General features: G+C 36.1%; 3 protein-coding genes across 3 annotated transcripts in view; 2 read left to right on the forward strand and 1 right to left on the reverse strand.

Annotated features, from left to right (window-relative positions):
- LOC134744616 (spondin-1-like) overlaps nt 1–21,684 on the reverse strand; it is a 313,657-nt gene that overhangs the window by 254,809 nt on the left and 37,164 nt on the right. The window lies entirely within an intron of this gene.
- LOC134744952 (uncharacterized) lies at nt 1,057–11,761 on the forward strand. Its single transcript, XM_063678899.1, has 11 exons — nt 1,057–1,215; nt 2,197–2,300; nt 3,424–3,598; nt 4,924–5,136; nt 5,568–5,804; nt 5,874–6,059; nt 6,457–6,975; nt 7,166–7,261; nt 8,735–8,875; nt 11,183–11,446; nt 11,756–11,761. Exons 1-11 carry the CDS (start codon nt 1,057–1,059, stop codon nt 11,759–11,761), a joined length of 2,100 nt encoding a protein of 699 aa, XP_063534969.1.
- LOC134744782 (uncharacterized) lies at nt 11,548–16,015 on the forward strand. Its single transcript, XM_063678693.1, has 2 exons — nt 11,548–11,593; nt 14,783–16,015. The coding sequence occupies exon 2, from the start codon at nt 14,797–14,799 to the stop codon at nt 16,012–16,014; it is 1,218 nt and encodes a 405-aa protein (XP_063534763.1). The 5' UTR covers nt 11,548–11,593; nt 14,783–14,796; the 3' UTR covers nt 16,015.

Consider the following 21,684-nt stretch of genomic DNA (forward strand, 5'->3'; position numbering starts at 1 on the left):
GATCCATGAGGAACCGAGGGAACTCCTCAAATGTGAAAGGCATATATATTGTGATTTTTGTATTTTCATCAACAAATCCAGCATTTACATTTAAAAAAGTGACATTTGATGAAGTGGAACTGCTGATGATGATCAGAATGTAACTCTCCAATGACACATAGTTCACGTTTGGCGACTTGTTCTCTTTCTTATGGACCCAGACCCATACTTGGACCCGGACTCGGACCCGGACCCGGGTCTGGACATGGACCCCAACTCGGATCCGTACCCGGACCGAACTCTAACCCAAACTTGGACCCGGACAGCCGGACACGGACCCGGACTCGGATCCGGACCCAGACCCGGACACGGAAATGCTACTAGAAAAGCGAGTTAGGTTAGGTTAGAACTGTGAACCTTACAGAAACGAAATGCTATCAGAAAAGTAGGTTAGGTTAGGTTAGAACTGCGACCCTTACAAAAACGAAATGCTACTAGAAAAGTGGGTGGTTTTACCTCCTTTTCTACATTATTAGGCAATATTATAATAATTAGGCAAAATTAGGCAAAAGATGGATTAGGATAATTAGGCAAAATATGCCGTCTTTTTCATTTCATTGTCTGGAATCTAAGAGTGTACCATCAAATAATAAGTAAACTTTCAGCGGCATTCCCCATTGAAGTCGGTTTTTCTTTTCTTAAAAATTATTATTATTAACAAATACTCTTGTAATATTGAAAACTTATTCCGGCGAGCTGTTTACAATCTCTGCTGTCTCCCTAGGTAGTAATCGACGGTCTTTTAATAGAATATTTTTACTTTTTTGGTCGTTTCTGGGATAGACACCTCATTAGGTCTCCAACTCCTGGGACACGCCATTGACACTTTGTCGTCTTCGTATGAAATCATCTACCCAACTACGGACGGTAATAATTGAGAAAGCTGAAAGATTGCAAATTACGATACAGAAGGAATTTATATCAATATCTTGAAACATAATTGTCGTTTTCGTTTTTTATCAACCTACTCTCGTAGCCTTTATAGTCATAAATTTATGTTGAACGTATCAGGTAACCATGCGGCAAGTCCCAGAGTGTTTCGAGCGCCGCTACCAAGCCATGGACGCGCTGGTTAAAGACCTGAGTTCGGAAACAAACCTGTCCAATGACTACGGTTTCAAACTCATGTGCAAGTTTTGGAATATTCTAAAAGAAGATCCTGTCTATGATTTGCAGGTAAACACTTCATGTAAGGTCATGTAAATACCTATTAAATTCCAGGGGGCCAAGCCGAAAAACTACGAAACACGTACATCGAAAAACTCTAAACGAATAGAAAAAACATTATATAATTTTACGGTTTAGACTCAATTGTTTTTAATCACTCGCGCGACATGTTTCGGATACCTAGGCTCTCCGAAACATGTCGCGCATGTCGTGTGTAATTATTTTATGTGTCTCACAACAGTCTAAATTAGAATAAAGAAAATGTACCGAGATGGCACATGCTAAGTCACGTGACTATTTCCGTTCATTATTTAGGTTTCGTTTGGGGTTTTTTATAATATTAGCAACCTTGCTAATTAGCAACATTTATTAATTTATTCTTTATTGCTCAAAATAACAACTTAGTGTACAAAAGGCCAACTTAATGCTATAACGCATTCTCTATCTTGTATCTTGTACCAGTCAACCTTAGGGCAAAGCAAAAAGATTGTAGGCGGTGCAAAATGACTTGATATAACATGACAGGCTCACCAAGGAACATACGAAATACGAGTAAGTAACAAAACATACTTACTTTATTCTTAAGGCCAGTCCATACGGGTGATCAAATCGATCGATTTGATCACCGCCATGCTTCTTCTGATTTCGCTTTTTACTGTTACGAAACCGACACAAGGTACCAAAACATACAAAGGATTAATGTTTTTGGTGAGGTTTACTCTCGCTTGGCATATAAAACGTAGTAATATATATTTTGTCCTAATATTTAATTAGTTGAATTGATACTAAAACAGTTGCGAATTTCATATGACATTTAAAACTAGCCTGAAAAAGTTCAGTTTCCAATTTTCCACTTTAGAGAAATAACAGAGGAATAATCCTTTAGAATGTAGGTAGGTAATTTATTTTTGATTAAAAATTAGGTTTAAGCCCCTTTTTACGATTTTTCTTGTTTTTACTAAGTACCTCAAATTTATGCTTTCTTTTCAGAATGCAATTCAGCAGAGGTCAGAAGGAGGAAATAGTGGCATATTTGGGTCTCAGAAGATCTCGTGCTACCAAATGGGTAAAAACGACCCAAAGTCTTCAAAAGTGTAAGTTTTATGATTAAGTGGTTAATTTCCATATATGCAACGTAGATCGCAAGCATGGAGACGTTCGAGTACCATTATACAATATACATGTACATGTATATATCAGTACGGTTTTTACTCACTATTATTTTCACTCGAGCGACGAGGCGGGCGGCGCGGGCAGTGCACGACGTACAACCGCCGCGGACACTCGTGCCTGAGGATGGATTCCCAAAGAATCCGAAACATGTCGCCAAAAGCGACTAAAAATAATAGTGAGTAAAAACCGTACTGATAAATATTTTGAAATATGTCTCACGATAGTTTAAGTGCGATGTACATGTATACCTACGTATGCGATATTCATTGTGAAAATTTATGCACATACCTACATTGTTGTCCTCTATATGTACAGTCAGAATCAAATAGATAATAGTGATGATCCAACTAGGGAACTTGTGTTTTTACGTAGTCACACTAATTATATAAATTATAAACTGGAATAGATATCATACACTAAAGAAGGACGTTAGCCGCGTAAGGGGTTCGATTCCCGCCTCGGCCACCGGTGGACCGGTGGACTGTAATTTTTTTCTTTAGTGTATGATATCTATTTCAGTTTATAATAATGATGATGTGTTTTATTTATTTAATATAATTTCATTTTGACGCTTGGAGAGCGTCATCTCCAAATCATATTAGTTTTAGTACTCTGACATTGGGGACCTTCTACATCTCTAAATTTAATGTATTATTAACCATAGAGACTATACATCTCTGTTATATTGTAGTATTTTATAAAGATCATTATAATGTAGATCATTGTATTTATAAATGTTGCTATGTATTTGTCATAGTTCTTGGAATTAGGTCAGTGAGCGTTGGTACTCTAGGCTCCCCAAGGGTGCCGTGATAACGCTAGATGGATGATGATGATGGTTTTGAACTTTTACAAATACGAGACCTTGGTCGCGTTTTAAATGTAAAATGTACAATTTACAATTTCGCTGTTTGCCTACTAAGAATCATATTTGTTAGAAAGAAAGGCAAACAGCGATATTGCAATTTGCAATAACACGCTACCCATAAAATAAATTATGCAAAAGAATTTAGTTACAGATATGCAAACTTTATTTCCACACAGAACATGTGGCAAGGGTTCCTGTGCAAAAACCGTCGATCTCGAATCCAAAGCGTCAGGCACTTCTTGTTGTGATAAAAAACCTAAGCCGGAGACTCCGCCTCGCGGGACTTGCTGTTCCAAAGGTGGCACTGAACCAGTGACGCCTCTTTCGCAGGCGCTAGAAAACATGAAGCTGGTAAACTATGTCTATGTATTCAATATATGTATTTTTTATGTTGGGTTAGGAAGCTTTTGTACTATGCCGTGTTAACGACACCAATGCTACTTGCTTGCCATTGCTAGTTAGGGCAACTGGTTTATATTTCACCTACTTGACAATTATCATTGTCAACAAGCAAAGAAAGATGCTGGGTGGCAAACATGGACAGTCGGCAGTCGTTAAGTAAGCAAGGCCGCCTTTGTAATGATACGCACGTAGTTTAGGTAGAACAGCCTCAATGCCACTGGACTGCTTAAACCTCGGACCCGGGTATGTTCTTAAACTACGTCCAAAAGAGAGGTAAGGGCACTGTGAATGTCATCTCGCTTTGTGTGGTAGGTGGTAGGGCACAGGCGGCACAGCACAGCGGATGTCATTCCAGATCTAGAGCAGAACCCAACGGGGGAAGTACTTCCACCTTACAGAAAACCACAGCCAAATAACACTAGACCCTACTCATAGTGTTGTGTTCCTGCCGGTGAGTAAGGTTGCCAGAGCTCAATGAGGGTGCGGTGTTAGGGTAGGCCACAGAGACAGCTTAACATCAGACAGGCCGTATGCTTGTTTGCCACCGACGTAGTATAAAAAAAACCTTAAGAAACTTTACCTCCCGTGGAATACCCATCTAATAACGAGCGTAGTTAAAGGCATGTTTTACATGGATAATAAGAAAGCTAGCCTAGCTGGTCGATAAAAACGAAATAACTTAAACTAGATGTTTTTTTTCTCGTGGAAGCTTTCCCCTTGTATATATTTTGAATGTCATTGGCAAAAGTATATTTACGTAATTATGCGTTATCGGAAAACGGAGTCACAGCCTTAGCATGGCAGACTAAAATCAGCGCGTCCAATGACATAATTACTTAAAAGGACTATGCGTCAAAATGGTCCAAAAACCAACAGAGTTAAGAGTTTAGTACTTCATTTTGTTCTGTGGGCACCAAACAGAATTCCATTGCAGAACTGGGATATTGGTATTTTAGTCAAAATGTTGTCACCCTTATTACCTAGGCAATAGAGTCCACCGCTGGGCGAGCACGGCGAATGGTGCGCGAACATCTACCCTGCAGCAATTCATTTACTTACTAGGACTCTATTGACTAGGTAATAAGGTTGACGACATTTTGGCTAAAATACCAATATCTCAGTTCTACAATGGAATTCCGCTTGGTGCCCATAAAACAAAATTAAGAACATAGAAATACCTATCTAATGACCTAACTCTCATTTCTGTTGGTTTTTAGACCAGGCTCCATACAAGGTTGCCCATGGTCCTTTATGATGTAAATCATCTAATTTAGGCTGCTTCAGCGGAGAAACAGTGTTACGAGAAAGCAACAGAGCTTTTGACTGTTCAAGAACAATTGAAGGTGCAAATCGCTCAGTTAGAACGAAGAGAACAGGATGAAATTAAGCTATTGAAAGAGGCCGATGCCATTTGGAAGGCGATGGAGAACGAATACAAACAGAAGCTGGAACAGTCAAAGAGAAGGCAAGAGGAACTACTAAAAGAGGTAATCTATTATTGTAATATGAAAACATAATATTAAATGCCATTTTAAGGGCTCCGTACCCAAAGAGTAAAAACGGGACCCTATTACTAAGACTCCACTGTCCGTCTGTCTGTCTGTCCGTCTGTCCATCTGTCTGTCTGTCACCAGGCTGTATCTCATGCACCGTGATAGCTAAACAGTTGAAATTTTCCCAGATGTTGTATTTCTGTTGCTGCTACAACAACAAATACTAAAAAATACGCAACCCTCGGTGGGCGAGTCCGACTCGCACTTGTCCGGTTTTTTATAATTTAGAAAATTTAGATATTAGTAAACTAGTTAGGCTCTGTTTTTGGGTTATTTGATTCTTGTAAACTATATGGGAAACATTTAGAAATCTGCCTTAAATTTGTACTTGATTTGAAACTTATTTATTGTCCTACGTCGACCAGCTAACCGAAGTCGAAGTGAGTGCAAGTAAGTGGAAGAAAAATAAAAAAAACCTTGAAGACCAGATGTCAACAATAGATAAATGTATACAAGAAATGAAAGATACATGCAGAAAGAAAACAAATGATCTTAAAACTCTACAAGCGGAGACGGCTGATTTAGAAAAAAAACTTGCAAAAAATACGAATGACATAATGACCTCATCGGAAACTCTTGAAGCCAAAAGAAAGTGCCATGATGTAAGTTATTAAGTAATTTTAGCTGTTTCAAGTAAAACGAACAAGTGTGAGATTATTGTTTGTTTTTAGGATTGCATGAAGAAATTGACAGATGAGTCAAAAAAATTACAAATTGTGAAAAAAACTGAAGAACAATTAAAAAAAGAAAAAATTGAGAGGGGCGACGAATGTGTTAAAGAAGCGAGAGAAGAATTAGCTCTGATTTGCAGAGTTTTATTGAAAAAGAAGCTCGAAAATGAAGATCTCCGAGCAGAGGTCTGTAGAATGTAAAGTTTATTAATACCGTAAAATGTGCTTACTTTGCTCCCCACTGGGTAATTGTGCTTCAACAATTTTTTCAATCACAACCTCATTTAAGTGTTACAATGTAATAGTAGTAATCGGCATATAAATCAACAATATCAACAATTCAACATACCTACCACAGTATAATAAATTGAAAAAATATATTTAATATTAAATTTTGGAGCTAAGCGGCACATTTGACCGTCTATAATGAATACAATAAGTCTGGGAAGTTTAAATGGGATTACAGATAAAGGTAACCAAAAGGCTCTTAGTTCTATGTCCATTACATTCACTTTGACCTGGTCTGTGAGAAAAATGTAAGTATTTGGCGACCGGACCTGTATTTTTTGATTAATGATTGCAGACCAAAGCTCTTGCGGAAGAAATAGATTTGCTTCAAACAACATGCGACAAATGTGGTGAAAAATGTAAAAACAAGGAGCAGTCTTTGAAATCGGAAATCGAAACGTGTGAATGCGACATTAAAAAATTCCAATTGAGGTGTACCAAGTGCCACGTATCATGTGATACAGATAATTTAAGAAAATATTGTACTGACTGCCCTAGGTGTAAAGAAGAAATGGAATCTTGTGCATACAGTGGTAACACATGTGATGGACCTGCGAAGCCATGTATCTGCGTTCATATTAAGACCCAGTTTATGAACAATGTGTTTGACAATATGCAGACAGTATTAGAAAGGCAAATTAATACTAGACCTGGTAAAGTGGTGGCAGCTCAAGTTTTGCAATGCTTGAAAAATAGCACTAATGGAAAGTTGGACTGCGCAACTAGGAAAAAATTGCAGGATTTCATTTTAGCAACAGTGAAAACTAATTTGAATTTGACTATTATTGGGGGTGCTGTAAAAACGCGATGCGAAGTAAGTACAGTATTATTGATTTTTCATAATATATTATTCTATTTTACAGTACATCTGGTGCTCCACGACACCCTGTGCTATACTTCCTTCGGTCGTGTTTTAATTTATCGCCACTCGTTGCGAATTCCCTATTTTTCGCACTTGTGTCGTAATGTTACATCATAACTATTAATGAAAATATTTTTAATAGATGGATCCTGACACATACAAAGAGCTGATGAAGTGTATGACTATGGTTAAAACTAAAAAACCAGAAAAAGCTGATAAAGGAACTGATGCAAGAAAGGTATTCATTTTACAAATATCGCTCATATTCATATATACCTACTACATGAATTAAATAGATAAGGTTAGGCTCATTTCCTTCAATTAAGTAATAGACAAGTAGGCAAGTTTTGAGGGTTCCGTGTCAAAATGGTATAATAGAAGATTGTTAAAAATGGTTAAAAGTTTTGAGTAAAATTTAGTCACGCGTTTCGTGAACGGTATTTTCAAGACATTTGCCCTTAATTAATCTTGTAAAAAAAATTAATATAAAAACTACCATTTTTGCTTTAGAGCCCTCTTAAATCATTTTTTTCTTCGCAACTGCTTTGAACAATATTGGGTGTAACACGGGAGGCATTGAAATTGTAAACTTGGTTTCTATACACTCTCGTTAACAATTTTGTCCATACCTCCCTTATTGCCCCATGTACAGTAAGCAAAACTATTAGATTATCACCCTTGCATACAAATGTGTATGCAGGGGTTCGAAGTTAATAGCTATGCTGACTGTCCCACACAATAATGTGTTACTCTTCGAAGGCCGCAAAAATATCTGACACCATCTTATTTGTAGAGCTATAAGAGCGTAACAGTGTCACATATTTTTGCGGCCTTCGAAAAGTAACATTTGCAGGTGACTGTACATACTAGTGTGGGACAAATGGCATTAGAGCAATATTATAATATATGAATGTCAGAAATGAGAGTCAGTCTGACATTTGACTTAAAGCGCGAAACGCTCTTTAGTATTTGCAAAGATAGATATAACTCCGTAATAGATGGATAGTCTAAGGAAAAAACGTGCCTCGAAAATCCACGAAAATTTGATTCTCGATCAGATGGCGCCACTAGTTTTGGCCTACACTCGTATAGAGGGCGTTGACTGTTTCGTTTGTTATTTATAATTTTAACGCATACCAGTGAAAGAACATGGGTCAAAATCATATAAAAATAATTAATGCAAATAAAAAAATCATTTATCCATATTTAAGTACATTTTATCGTATTTATATAAATATTTATTTTTAGTTTTAAAGTGTGTCGACAGATGGCAGTGAATTTACTGGGGTTACAAAATTTACTATGACAGTACCGCTCTAGTATAAGTTACTCTATGGTATTTGGTACCACGGCGTGATTTCACACCGAGTCTAACAGCCGTCTAAACTAAACCCCTCGTAGCTTAGACACGGATATGCTGTGTGTGTGAATTTAAATCTATTGTTTTAAATGTCAAGGTCACTTTTTCAATGATTATATTTGACAGGCAGTTAATAGTATAGAAAAATTGAAAATTTTGCTTTTTTGGCGTACTACGTTTATGGATATAGTTGCCTTAATACATTGTTCAACAAAATCTAAGAATTCGAATGGTACCATTTTTTTCATTCTGAGACTTAAAAAAACTGAAATATTGGGGTGTTGTATTTTTATATTTTTCATTATTTCATCTTTTGTCAGCTTATCTATCGGCTTTTCTTTGGTTTTGTAGGAGCCCTGTGTCCGCTGGGGTGGTTCTAATGAATGCAATTGCCCGAAAGGACCTAAGAATTGTATATGTATGAAAAAGGCTCCAAAGCCTGCTTCTGACCCAGAGCCTTGTGGCCAACTTGAAGAAGATAAAAAAGATATTGTAAGTTCATATTCTTAATAAAAAAATAGCCACAACTGAAAACAGAACCCACTCCCTGAAATTGGAGTCGGTTAAAAATTGCTTTAGTAACTGACCGCAGCATACTAAGGTAGTATGCATGGTATAGTATCTCTGAAGAGGAGTAATGTAATGCTGATAATAATGCCATCTCTGGGTTATGCTGGACATATATTCCTCAGCCGTGGTGCCCTGCTGAGCTAAAAAGCGGTATCTCAATTGAAGATTGCATGCAAATAAGTACCTTAAATTTGAATCATAACGTTCCATTTCCAGTTCATTCGTTTTTGAGATACCGCCTTTAGCATAAGGAGGGCTGAGTGTGGCTAGATATCATTCTTGTGTGTAGATAGTAGAAAACAAAATATACCAAAACAAATATTTAAGCAGGTAACTTAATCGTATTTAATTAAATCTAGAAGAACATATTTTAATAAAAAATGTTTTGATAGTGTTACTAACCTTACGTTGCAAATGAACTAGGAAACAAAATAAATTTGAAACGTAAAAGTAGTTTTTTTAATATGTAGTGCAAACACCGTACAATGACAGACTGACGTATTTAGACGAATAAAAAAACCAAATGACGTTTGGTTTGACGGGAAATTTTGAAATTATTTCTAAGTTGTTTTTTAATATAAATTCCGTTTAAACATATTTTTGGTCAGATTTATGTTAAGATATTAACAAACAGCGTTTCTTTATATCACAACCAACCTTGTAAGTTGTGTTGAGTTGTGCTCTTACTCATTCAACCAAACCAACGCAGGCAAGATGAAAAGCAATGCCGGCCGGGCCGCGCCGAATCTGTGTACCTTCTTGTATGTACATCGGTATAAGGGCAAGGTAAGTAAATTTTCGAGTTTATAATATATATATACCTCCTGAACATTTATTTATTATTTCATCTTTATCAAAAGCTTTGATAGAGGCTTCGGGTAAAGCATATTTATGAAATGTTGGCGATGGAACATGGAACATTGTAACATTTCAAATAACAGCCGTTGAACTAGCACCATTCTTAGTGCCCGTAAGGCCCGTCATACACGTTGCTCTGATTATCATAATTAAGATACTATTTTCCGTGCGTAGGTCTTAATCATTTCGTGGCTTATATTATTTATGTTGTGTTTCCTATGTACGTGTTTTCCTCTTTTTTGCCACGAATAAACGCTATCTATCTAAACGCTATCTATCTATCTATCTATCTAATCTGATAAATCAACTACAACCTGCCAAAATTAGAAAGACATACATCTACTGATAAAATCCAACCACAATACGTTACCTTTGTCGACATTTTACATGAATAATATCCCGATTCACTGATTTCTTGTTACCTAACATTAAATGTGACAATAGCACACCCTTAAAATGCATGCTCAACACTTGTCCTGTTTCGCTGTAAAATAACCTTTTTATACTTTTGATAACATCTTAACTGTTAATATATTTTCAGGTATTAAAAAGCTTTCAGAATAAAGTTGCGACACGGCAGGTATCGTGCTTTTCTTCGATAAGTTTTTCGATGTTGTCAATGGCAATTTCAGTGAACCTAAAAAAGGAAAATCTACCTAATCTAATGCGCTGTAACACCCAGATCACCGCACCACAAATTGTGGATAAAAAGCTTGAATGTTCTCAAAACTATGAAATATGCGACAAAAATGAATCTAAATTAAATCAAAAAAAGTTGGATCAAACTATTGAAGCTTTCCAAGTTATTTTGGGATCAAGAAGAAGAAATGAATTAGGTTGCCTCTAATTATTGTTGAAAACATAGTCAGGAAATAAATTGTTACATACTTGCTGTTAAGTTATTTTCACGGAAGTGCGCTTAAAGCGTCGCTGTATTTGCATGTGTCTTAGTTACTTGGAATGGAACGTATGTAAATAAGTAGGTACTTATAAATAATATATTGTACTTGATTCAACATAAGTTTTCATTTATTTATTCTGAAAAACTGATTTATGTAGTTTTCTAAGCAAATGGAAATTGGTACGACAAAGATTACTACATAAATCAGTTTCCAATATTAAAGTTGTTACATGTATATAATGTTCGTTAATTGAACTGCGGAAAATAGACAAGGCATATACCTGAGCTCTTTCATGTAACCATTGCTTTCCCTTACAAATGACTGATTGTTGATATCGTTGGTAATGTCGACACGAGACTCCCATTAACTCATTGATATGGAAATTAGTGTGTCCTTAAACCACACCAGTCGTGGTATTTGGTGACTTAAAATTCTCATGGATCTTGATGACAGAACCTGTTTTTCCCAGGGCCAGCTGTCAATTTGTCCTCACAGGGATAGTACTCCGTGCGGTCCCTTGTGTGGCAACGCCCCGAAGTCCGATATAGCCAAAACGGTGGCGAAGTCTTACAAACCCAAACCTTGCTGTGGCGAAAAATGCACATTTAATAGTAATATGAGAGCAGCCCAGTGTACGCTGGGTAGCGATTGCATCGACAACAGAGTAATAGCAGGGACCAAAGGTTACAAGACGAAAACTCCCATTATTCCAGTTTCGTCTGATATGGATCAGGTTAGTTTAAGTTTAATTGGTTAAGAATTTTTTATGTATATTTAGAGCCGATGTTTATTTTGTTGTCAATTTTTTAAATAATATCTATGAATTTCCAGATGCAGTGTGATTGCAGTACTGTATATAATACCTGCAATTGTTGCGAAAGTAAGTAGTAACACCGAGACACACAGGCTATTCTGATATTAATAACAAGTTAGAAATTAGATCTGGATTAGATATGAATCTCATCAGACAGTGTCAAAACTGACATTTCTATAACCAAAAACGTGACTTGATACTGACATATCAGATCCATATCTATTCCAGATCTAATTTTTAACCTATTATTAAAATCAGAATAAGCCTGACAGTCGTGCAATATAGCAAAATTCGCGTCAAAACATGTAAAGTGGAGCTCAATAGAAATTGCGGATGAAATAAATAAATACGTAATAAATAATAGTACATTATGATACAAGTGTGCTAAGTTGGTTATTACACACGAGACGATATTGTGCGCGCGAGCTGTACGCGAGCGCGCAATAAGAAAGCCGATGTGTGTAATGATCAATGCACACGCGTTTCATACGACGTTTTTCAACACACTTGCGAGAAAAAAAAGAAACTTTCATATTAATCAAATTTTAATAGTTAAAACAGTTAGGGCCAGCTGCACCAACCACAGTTAGCAGACTGATTAACGTCAAGCAGCAGAGAACTATGAAACATTCCATACAATAAAATTTAGCAAACGGTAAAACGGCGACAGACAGTTTGGTGCAACCGACCCTTAGTATTGTGTGTTGCATTTGTCATACTGCCGGCCGCCCCTCGCCCCGGCCGCGGGCGGCGGGTGGGCCGGCCGGGCCGCGCACCGCGCAGGCGGTCGGGCGCGCCGGTGCCCGCCAATCCGACCAATTAAAGAAGGCTCCCTTTCCATGCATATTATTAGCAATCAGTTACCTTCTTAACTCAGTCGCATAGGTAATATAATGAAAAAGCACGAGTGGAATAATACACTGAAAGGGCACGCGTGTTTAATATCTAGGATTATGAGTCAAAAATCGGTGGAAAAAATACGTCGTTTTGAGCGTGTTGAAAATAAATATTATAGGACAATTTTACTCAGATCGACCTAGTCTAGTCCCACAGTAAGCAGTTACGTTTGTTTACAATAGGCATGATGACAGATTTTGAAAAACAGTCCTAAAAGTAATGTTAACAAAACATAAATTATTTACTATGTATTTCTGCATGTAATAAAGGTTTGGTAGGAAAAAACTACATTTTAGTTATTTGATTTAAAATTCGCTCCAAAACGCTTGTGTCATGGCGTCCCTAGTGACGTCAATGTCATATAAACAAAACGTACGCACTAGACGTTCCTTAGAATTCTTAGAAGCTTATTAAATACATAATTTGTTTATTTCGTATTCCTTCTTCCTTCTTCCTCGCGTTATCCCGGCATTTTACCACGGCTCCTGGGAGCCTGGGGTCCGCTTGACAACTAATCCTAAGAATTGACGTAGGCACTAGTTTTTACGAAAGCGACTGCCATCTGACTTTTCAACCCAGAGGGGGAACTAGGCCTTGTTAGGATCAGTCCGGTTTCCTCACGATGTTTTCCTTCACCGAAAAGCGACTGGTAAATATCAAATGATATTTCGTACATAAGTTCCGAAAAACTCATTGGTACGAGCCGGGGTTTGAACCCGCGACCTCCGGATTGAAAGTCGCACGCTCTTACCGCTAGGCCACCAGCGCTTATTTTATAATTTGTTTATTTCGTATTACGAGTATTAAATATGAATATCAAAGTGTATAAATGTTGTGCGGTACCTCAGTGTAATAACACATCAATAAAAATATTTTTTATCAATAAATGATCGTATCGTATCGTAATAACAACTCCTAGTAAGTAATTTGTGCATGTATTTTGATGAACAAAAGTCTTCGCTTTATTGTAAAAACTTTCCAAGCATCCTCACATCGATTCTAGACAAATTAGTACTGTAATACTGTTTGCCTTAGTAAATCCTTGTTCCATGACTCAAGTTATTAGATAATAGTCGGTTTGAACTAAATTGAATCCGTGAATCGTAAATAAAAAATAGCCTAGTACTTTCAGTACTTTGGATATTTGTTTTCATGAAGGTGACGTCATTCGCTCTGATTGGTGATCAACGTATTCAACGGACTTCTGTATTTTGTAATAATAATTTTATTTTAACAAAATATTTACCAGTGACGCCAAATATAAAAAAAATGCGTTTTACGTATTCTATGACTGAAGTCTCATTAAATAAATATAATATTTTAGTGACTTTTAATTACTGTCATCATGCCTAACACCAATTTAACTTCATTACTTCGTAATTAATCTCAATTTTTAGTGAAATTATATGTTGATTATTAATATTTCAATCGAAAGAACCTTCATGAAAATGTTAGCTAGGTTACATATAGGTATGTCAAATGCTTACAAAATCTGTCATATTTGTTTACATTATGTGCCATTTCTGTTAAAGTCCACTTTAAATAATACTTAATAATAAGGCAGCTTATTGTTGACCCAATTTTTGTTCAAAAAATGCAACGAACTCATTCTTTTAATATGTTGTAGAGAAAAAATACGTGGGAGTACAATTAAATTTTACTTGTTACATGTTGTGTAAGATCTTTGGTTATTTTAGGTGTCCATCATCTTCGTAATGAAATGATCGAAGAAGTGTATCGTCCCATATGGTAAAAGCCTGAGGTAAAAGTAATTTCTACACGGTCTGCATCTCTCTATAAGTAGTCAGCAAATTCACCAATAAGGAAATTATAATTATACCTACAATTAATAAAAAAATAACAACAAATTAACAAATTGGTACTTATTTCTTTAAATTATGGGGCCTTATAGTTAATTTTTCATAATGTCCTATTTGATTAAATAATATTTTATAAGTTTACACGCATTGGGATGTTTAACCTTTTCGACGCCATGTCAAACACGAAAGCTGTCACTCGGACGCCACGTCACCGAAGTGTCAAAATTGAAATTAAACTATGCACATGCACGTAGGTCTGTTGCTCTGTGGTATTTGACCGATTAATCTGTCTTTGGCGTTGGACCTGCGGTGCCGATATATCCGTCATTGGCGTCTAAAAGGTTAAATTAATATGATATGTTGATATTGATTTTTACTTCATACTGTACGTATAAATAAAATCTAGATAATTAAATGAATCCTTAATTAACAAATTTAATGTTAGTAATTATTACCATTATTGTGTTCTTCTTTTGTACTCCCACGTTTATATACAAATTTATATAATTCGTCCCAGTAATTAACTAAAAATATACAGTTACAGACAGAAAAATGAACAAAAAACGGCAATTTCAACCAGAAATCTTGTTGCCATGTGAAGCAGAATTCGAGAAAATGTTCTATCATAACAATACGATTCTACCGGTAACAGTTTTGGGTCAAAATGGAATATCAGCAGATTTTTATGCAGAACTCATAAAAACATATTCTGGACACATGACTTTGGATGTTAGAAGATTGTCTGATTATGGTGAAATTGCAAGCCCAATTACAGAATATCCTGTATCGTTATACAAAACTAGTTCAAGTTTCAAGTTGATGATTATTCAAAATAATAAACATGCGAATGCGGTGTTAAAGAGAGGTTCTGCAGGGGAAATTAATGTGGTATTGAAAGACGTTCATGTGTGTTCAGGAAGTAATTTTGAGACCCTAAAACCACAAGAAAAACTGTTTCATGTAACAGTAAAAAATAAGGAAGGAAAATATTCTAAAAACACTTTTCTAAGAGCAACTCCCTCTGGGAACTATGAATTTATTTTAGAAAAGGAATTTGAAAAATTGCAAAAGGAAATAGTCAATGAGTTTCTGGGTGACATAAACGAATGCCCCACTTACTTGTCTAGAAGCATATCAGGAACCTTCGTCATAGATTTTGATGAAGATAGTAATTGTAACTCAAATTGTCATAAAGCATTATTAAAGAAGTCTGATTCAGGAAGTGTGAAGTTATTAGTCAACGTTCCTGACACAAAAATTTGTAAAAAACATAAATTATCAACTACCAATCGTACACTATTTGAAAGTTTATATGAAAAGTTATTAACTTTCTCGGAAGACCTTGTTAAGGAATCTCCTAAACAAAAAGATTTGCATAGAAATCTAGAATGCGGGTTAAAATTAGATACCACTATAAGAATAAACATCCAAGATCAGAGCCACTTTGTAGCTAAGCTTTTTGTCTGCCTAAATAAAATGTCTCCGGGACAATACTCTGTTATTTTCGAGAATAAAACTGAAGAATTGTTTATTGGTAATTTGTTGACCACATGGCTTGGTCGTTTACCTATTCAGAAGTCGACGGCGAAAGAACTCACCGTATACTTAAATCAAGCGGGTGAAGTTAAAAATCAATATGGTTGGTTAAAAATGTCTTACAACGGTAAAATACTAGTGGTGGTTGACAAACCTTCAGAAAGTGTCCAAACTGATTCCGCAGGTTGTGAAAAAGGAATGACTACTACTTGCCATCTCAGTACCGATTGTTAAAACTGTAGGTAATCTACATGTCATGTCTACCTACATGTTTTTGTGATAAAAAATTATTGATCTGTTAGATAAAGTAGGTACACAATAAATTAGTAAGATTTCTGAACAATGTTAAATTCATAATATTGTCTTCGGTTACCGCGATAGTTACTATATAATCCGTTTTCATAGTTTTATTTAATGTTAAATTCGTTTATTTTTCTTAATTTGTAGTTTGTTATATGAAAATTAATTGTAGATTAATTTGTATCAAGGTTTTTATAATTAAACTTTAAAAAAAATGTATATCTCGCGACTGTGACTTTTTTGTTAATGTTGTTTATTGGAAACGATTATTTCAAAATAAACTGGATGGGTAAATAAATAAACAATTCAAAGTTTATTCTTGACATTGCAATTTAATATCGCGTTAATAGCTCAATTGATTTCATTTGTAAGTACAATACTTACTTACCTCTTTCAAGGAAAATTTTAGTAACAAGTTTAATCATATACTTATAATAAAAGAAGCATGTTCCAGAGATCAAAACTGGTAGTGTGCACATTTAGTTCTAAGTTGACTTGATGAATGCTCCTATTTGTCTCCACAAATTTTAACAGTTACTATGTTTTGCACAAGTAGCAAACTAAAAGTGGAAGCTGGAAAAATGGGCAAAGTTGTCACAATAACAATCGTATCTCCAAAATTTGTTATTATAAATTGGCTCAGTAGTCGTGGTCCTATTGTCCTAGATTTTTTTACATCAGGAGAAATATATATATTTCAAAAAAAAAAACAGATACCTACTGATATTAAATTTTAACTTCGCATACGTAAATGTTCATACCAAGTGTAAGAGTAAAACACCAGAGGCTCTGGTGTTTTACTAAGCTTTGCTCCAGAGCACCATTTTAACCAAAATTTATTAGGTTATCACAAACTATGAGAGTATAATACGTGACGCCGCTCACGCTCAAAACCGATCTACAAGATAGACGACGCCCCTATAGACCGCGGGCCAGGAACAGATTTCCATGACCAATCGCCTCCCGGGCGAAAACTCGTATAGTGGTTAACGGCTATGTATGATGAACCCTCGTGAACGCCAGCTGCCGCTCCGTTGGTGGGTTGAGGAATGGCGGCAAATAAAGTCTATAAAAAAAGTTTAGTCATCGCCTCCCGCTTGATACTTTGTCAGATGATAATTTAGATGCTATTGTAAATAAACAAAATCGTCAGCCGATTGTATCGTTGTGGAAAGACCATCAGCTGGTCACATGAACATGTAAAAAAGAAAATTATTTTCACTCATCTGCGTCATCGCCTCCCGTTTGATACTTTGTCAGATAATAGTTTAGATGCTGGTATTGTTAATAAAACAAATCGCCAGCCGGTTGTATCGCGATGGAAAGACCGCGTTACGCGTTTCGGTGGCTGCCATTCCTCAACCCACCAACGGAGCGGCAGCTGACGTTCACGAGGGTTCATCATACATAGCCGTTAACCGCTATACGAGTTTTCACCCGGGAGGCGATGACTGACAAAATTTACGCCTGGCTCGCGGTCTACTAGTCCTGTGTCATTCCGGTTACGGAATGACGAAGCCGCCTTTTACAAGTTTCTGTCGTTTTAAAATGAGAGTGTAACTTAGATTGTATAGGAGCGGTTTTTTGGCGGTAGGTTTGTATAACTTAAGTTAAGAAGTGGGACATAATTTTAAATAAGTCGTAATTACAGTTGTATTCACCCATATTTTTATATTTGTCGTGGCATCACTCTACTTATAATATTCTTCATATATTGGAGCAATATCTCGTTAAGCTTTGTGAATAAGTAGTCCGCGCAGTAGTGCACGTAAGCGAGTGCAGGATGAATGCCTAATGCCTGTCGCATTAGTTCAAACAACTCATTTTTATTCACCGGAGCAGCTGATTTGCACGCGGTATGCCGAACTTAAATGTGTTTTTAATGTTTCATAAAATGCACTTAGGGCTAGGTCATGGACCATGGTAGTAAACTAATGCTGTACATTTTCTAACTGCAGAGGGAACTAGATACCGGGGCTTAGTAAGAATATTGTTTTAAAAGCATTGCATTTTCTATTATTAACATAAATTTTCCTTAATTGCGGAGATGTTAGATAACGAAATTTCGATTTTCTTGTTTCGCGATAGACCCTCAGATTGTGGTAGTGGCGCCACCTACGCAGAGTTTCGCGTAATATTCCCTATTCATTGTACTCTGTAGTTAGAGTTAGACCAAAAAAGTCTGCAGAGTTTGACAGCACACGCGGTGCCAGTGTTATTTATACGTCATTATTTCATAGAAGTTTGACGTTTAACCTGCACTGCGTGTGCTGTCAAAATCTCTGCAGACTTTTCTTGGTTTGACTCTAGCAATGTATCGAATATTGCATGCCAATTCTCCCGCCGCTGTGTAAATGGGGCTTTATCCGCTACAAATTGCTAGTTTCTTTGCAACGGAACACTGACAAGGGCTCTCATCTGTAGTCGGGCTCTAGTCCGTGTCGGATTACTCGTTTGATACACCTTCATAATCGGCATCGCATTCTATTTGCAGTCAACAAAGCCCTTTGGAAGAGTCGGGTTTCTTTGATATCCTTTTTGCTAAAGCTAGATGGTCTGAAAAAGATGGATCGGGTTCGAGACTGCTTATAAATTAAATCAAAATTCTTAGGAAACACAATAGAAATGTAGAGTAAGGACGATCGCATTTTGGGTTGGGTATTTTTGGTTCGTAGAATTACTGGATTATCCTACTCATGTTATTCACGTCTAGATATTTGAGAAACACGTGAAAAAACAGCTGAATAGATTAAGATGAAATTAGACACACAGGATTTATACCTACTTTTTATCCCAAAATTCGACTACTTTTACCCCGAAATTGAGAGGGTTGAAAAATGAAGAAGTCGGGTAAAGATCTTAAACTATTTACACAGACAAAGTCGCGGGTCGAAGCTAGTCAAATAAAAGGTCTATTATTTATTACTCATTAACCCGCATATTTCATTTAGGTGCAAAGGTACCGCGTTGTTATATAAAACAATACATTTTTGGCAAAAAAATCATTTTTGGTACATGCTTTTATTTCGGTAATAAATTTCGGTATTTCGCCATCGCCTATCTATGCTGCCATAACCCGACCATGAAAAAAAACCCGGTCGGTGATAAGGACAAAGCATGGCACTAATATTTTCTCTTTCCTCTTATAGGAATCGCAATAAGACTATCTTTCTCTATCAAAGAGTGTCAGGCCCTTGTATTTAGTACATGGTTGTGACAATCTTGACACATTGGCGTAGCCGTACGACTTGCTCAATATAGGTTCCGGAACCTATATTTGATGGCTCACGATCGAGCGCCTGGTGTCATATCTACCTCCCTTTACTTACATCCATGACTCATCGAGACAGTTCTAAAAAACTCAAAACAATAAGGTTACGTTGTTTAATTACAGAGTTACTATGGCCACCTCCTGTCTCCATCATCAGATCACCTCCATGTCACCATAATATTGCAATGTCATCCGATTTACATACGTATGCAAAATTTAAGCTTCATCGGAATACGGAAATAGGCCGGTCCGCACAGTTCAAAATGTATGAGAAATCTACATTAATTCTCACATTAGAGATTTTTTGAGATGTGATTACCTATGTTACAAATAATATATTTTGAAAAAAATCTCCACAAAATATGTCAATTTGTTTTTATAAATCCGAATTATTACTAAAATAGAGAAATAAACCAAAACATCAATCCCCACACTAGAGATTTTCTAATATGCTGTTCTCAGGCATATACTCATTAAGTATTTATATTTTCTTCCAGCTTGGCACAGAAACCTGCCCCCAATAACTTTCTTTATTAAATTTTTTTTTACATAAAAATAACAACTAATGTTTACATAAAAATTACATGTTAATTAAGCTCTTTATATTTACTATATTCTACAAAAAAATCTCTAACGTAAATGAATCCGTTTAATTACTATTAATTATTTTTGTTTCGAATTTTTTTTTGTTGCTTATAGAAAATGGACACTCGACTTTTGTTTCACCTTCATAAATCTCTTACTCATGTTAGTGTAATAACAAAAAAAATCTCACGTATATGTAATATTGTATGGAATACAACCATAATTATTACGACGTCCAAGCTATTTAAATTACCCACGCAGGCACTAACTGACGGGTACTGATTCACTGTAGAGAACGTTTGATCGACTTCCATATCTCCGTCTCACTTCAATGTTCGCGGTAGACGATCGGTCCGCTTGAACTGCCGAGAGTTCGCGATGCGGTCGACCGTTAATTCTCCCATGACTAACTTACCCAGTTTCATCGGTACGCGTAACGATTGTTTACGCATGTTTAATTTTGATTGCGCGCTTACTTAACACACCTCAGGCAAAGCTCCGATAAAACGCGCAATGCATACATTGCGGCATATATCTCACGTATGTCAGCTATGAGGCTATGACATAGCAATGACAGACAGTGGCAGTTAGTGCCAAATTAGAATACACACTTTTTTACCAACCATAAAGTTTAGTGCAAAGAGAATTTTAAACTCCTTAGTGAAAACCTCACGGTTTGTGCGAAATTGAGCGTTAAGCTATGCTATGCTAATAAAGATGATGGTGTGATTTACGGAAATTAATAATAGATATAATTTATTTTATTGTATAATACATTCCCGTTTTATTTACACCCAATATTATATCTTTTTCCGTAATCAAATGCGTTTATAATTACTGTAACCGTCTGTGTAGTGTACCATAATATACGCGATGGTTTGTACTCCGGGCCCAAAATCGATGATCCCCTTTGATTATTTATTTTAAATGAACGTCAAAATCCAGACAGGAAATTTGATTTTGACATTTACGGCTACTGCCGTAGCAGTCGACAGCAATGTCGCGCTTCAATATTGCTGCAGTCGACTGCATTGCTGCAGAAAACGTGAAAAAGGTCATTCAATTCAATGGGTAGTAGGGTTATGAGATGAAATGACGCAATAATGAAACTTTAGTTAATTAACAATATTATATTAAATCATTATTACATACTACTCGTATTTTACTCGCAAAAAGGTTTACTACCAACATACTTCTTGGTGCCCAAATGAAATAAATAGTACATTTCGATGCTAGTGCGGAAAGTATGTCATTAATTCACGAGTACCGAGATAGGTATCTTGGCAAGACTCGGGACAAGTGAAGAATGACATTTCCACACGTGTATCGAACGACGTTTTTTAACACAGTTGCGAAAAAATAATAAAACAACAAGTGAGGAATAAAAACAACAAGTAAGGAATAAAAACTTGGAAATATAAAACGCCGCTTAGTAAGAAAAAACGCCTCTTTTTTGACAGGCGTTTCGGCAGCTATTCCTTTAAAGTGATATTTTCCAGAATGAACAATAAATGGGCTACATTGTCCATTTTTTTATTTAGTGCAAATCGCCACACTGTAATTGTAACAGGGAAAATTGTCACAAAAAATTACATAACATTAAATTTTTTTGTAAACAACTCAGTTTTTTTTGTATGGAAAGGTCTAATCATTTTTTCAAAAATTAATTCCTCGTTCTTAAATTATACGAAAATGATATATAAGTTGCCCTAGTTGCTAAGAACAGGAAGAAATATAGCATAGATTGG

Source organism: Cydia strobilella, chromosome 10 (genome assembly GCF_947568885.1).
Source record: "Cydia strobilella chromosome 10, ilCydStro3.1, whole genome shotgun sequence".
Classification (NCBI taxonomy): Eukaryota; Metazoa; Arthropoda; class Insecta; order Lepidoptera; family Tortricidae; genus Cydia; species Cydia strobilella.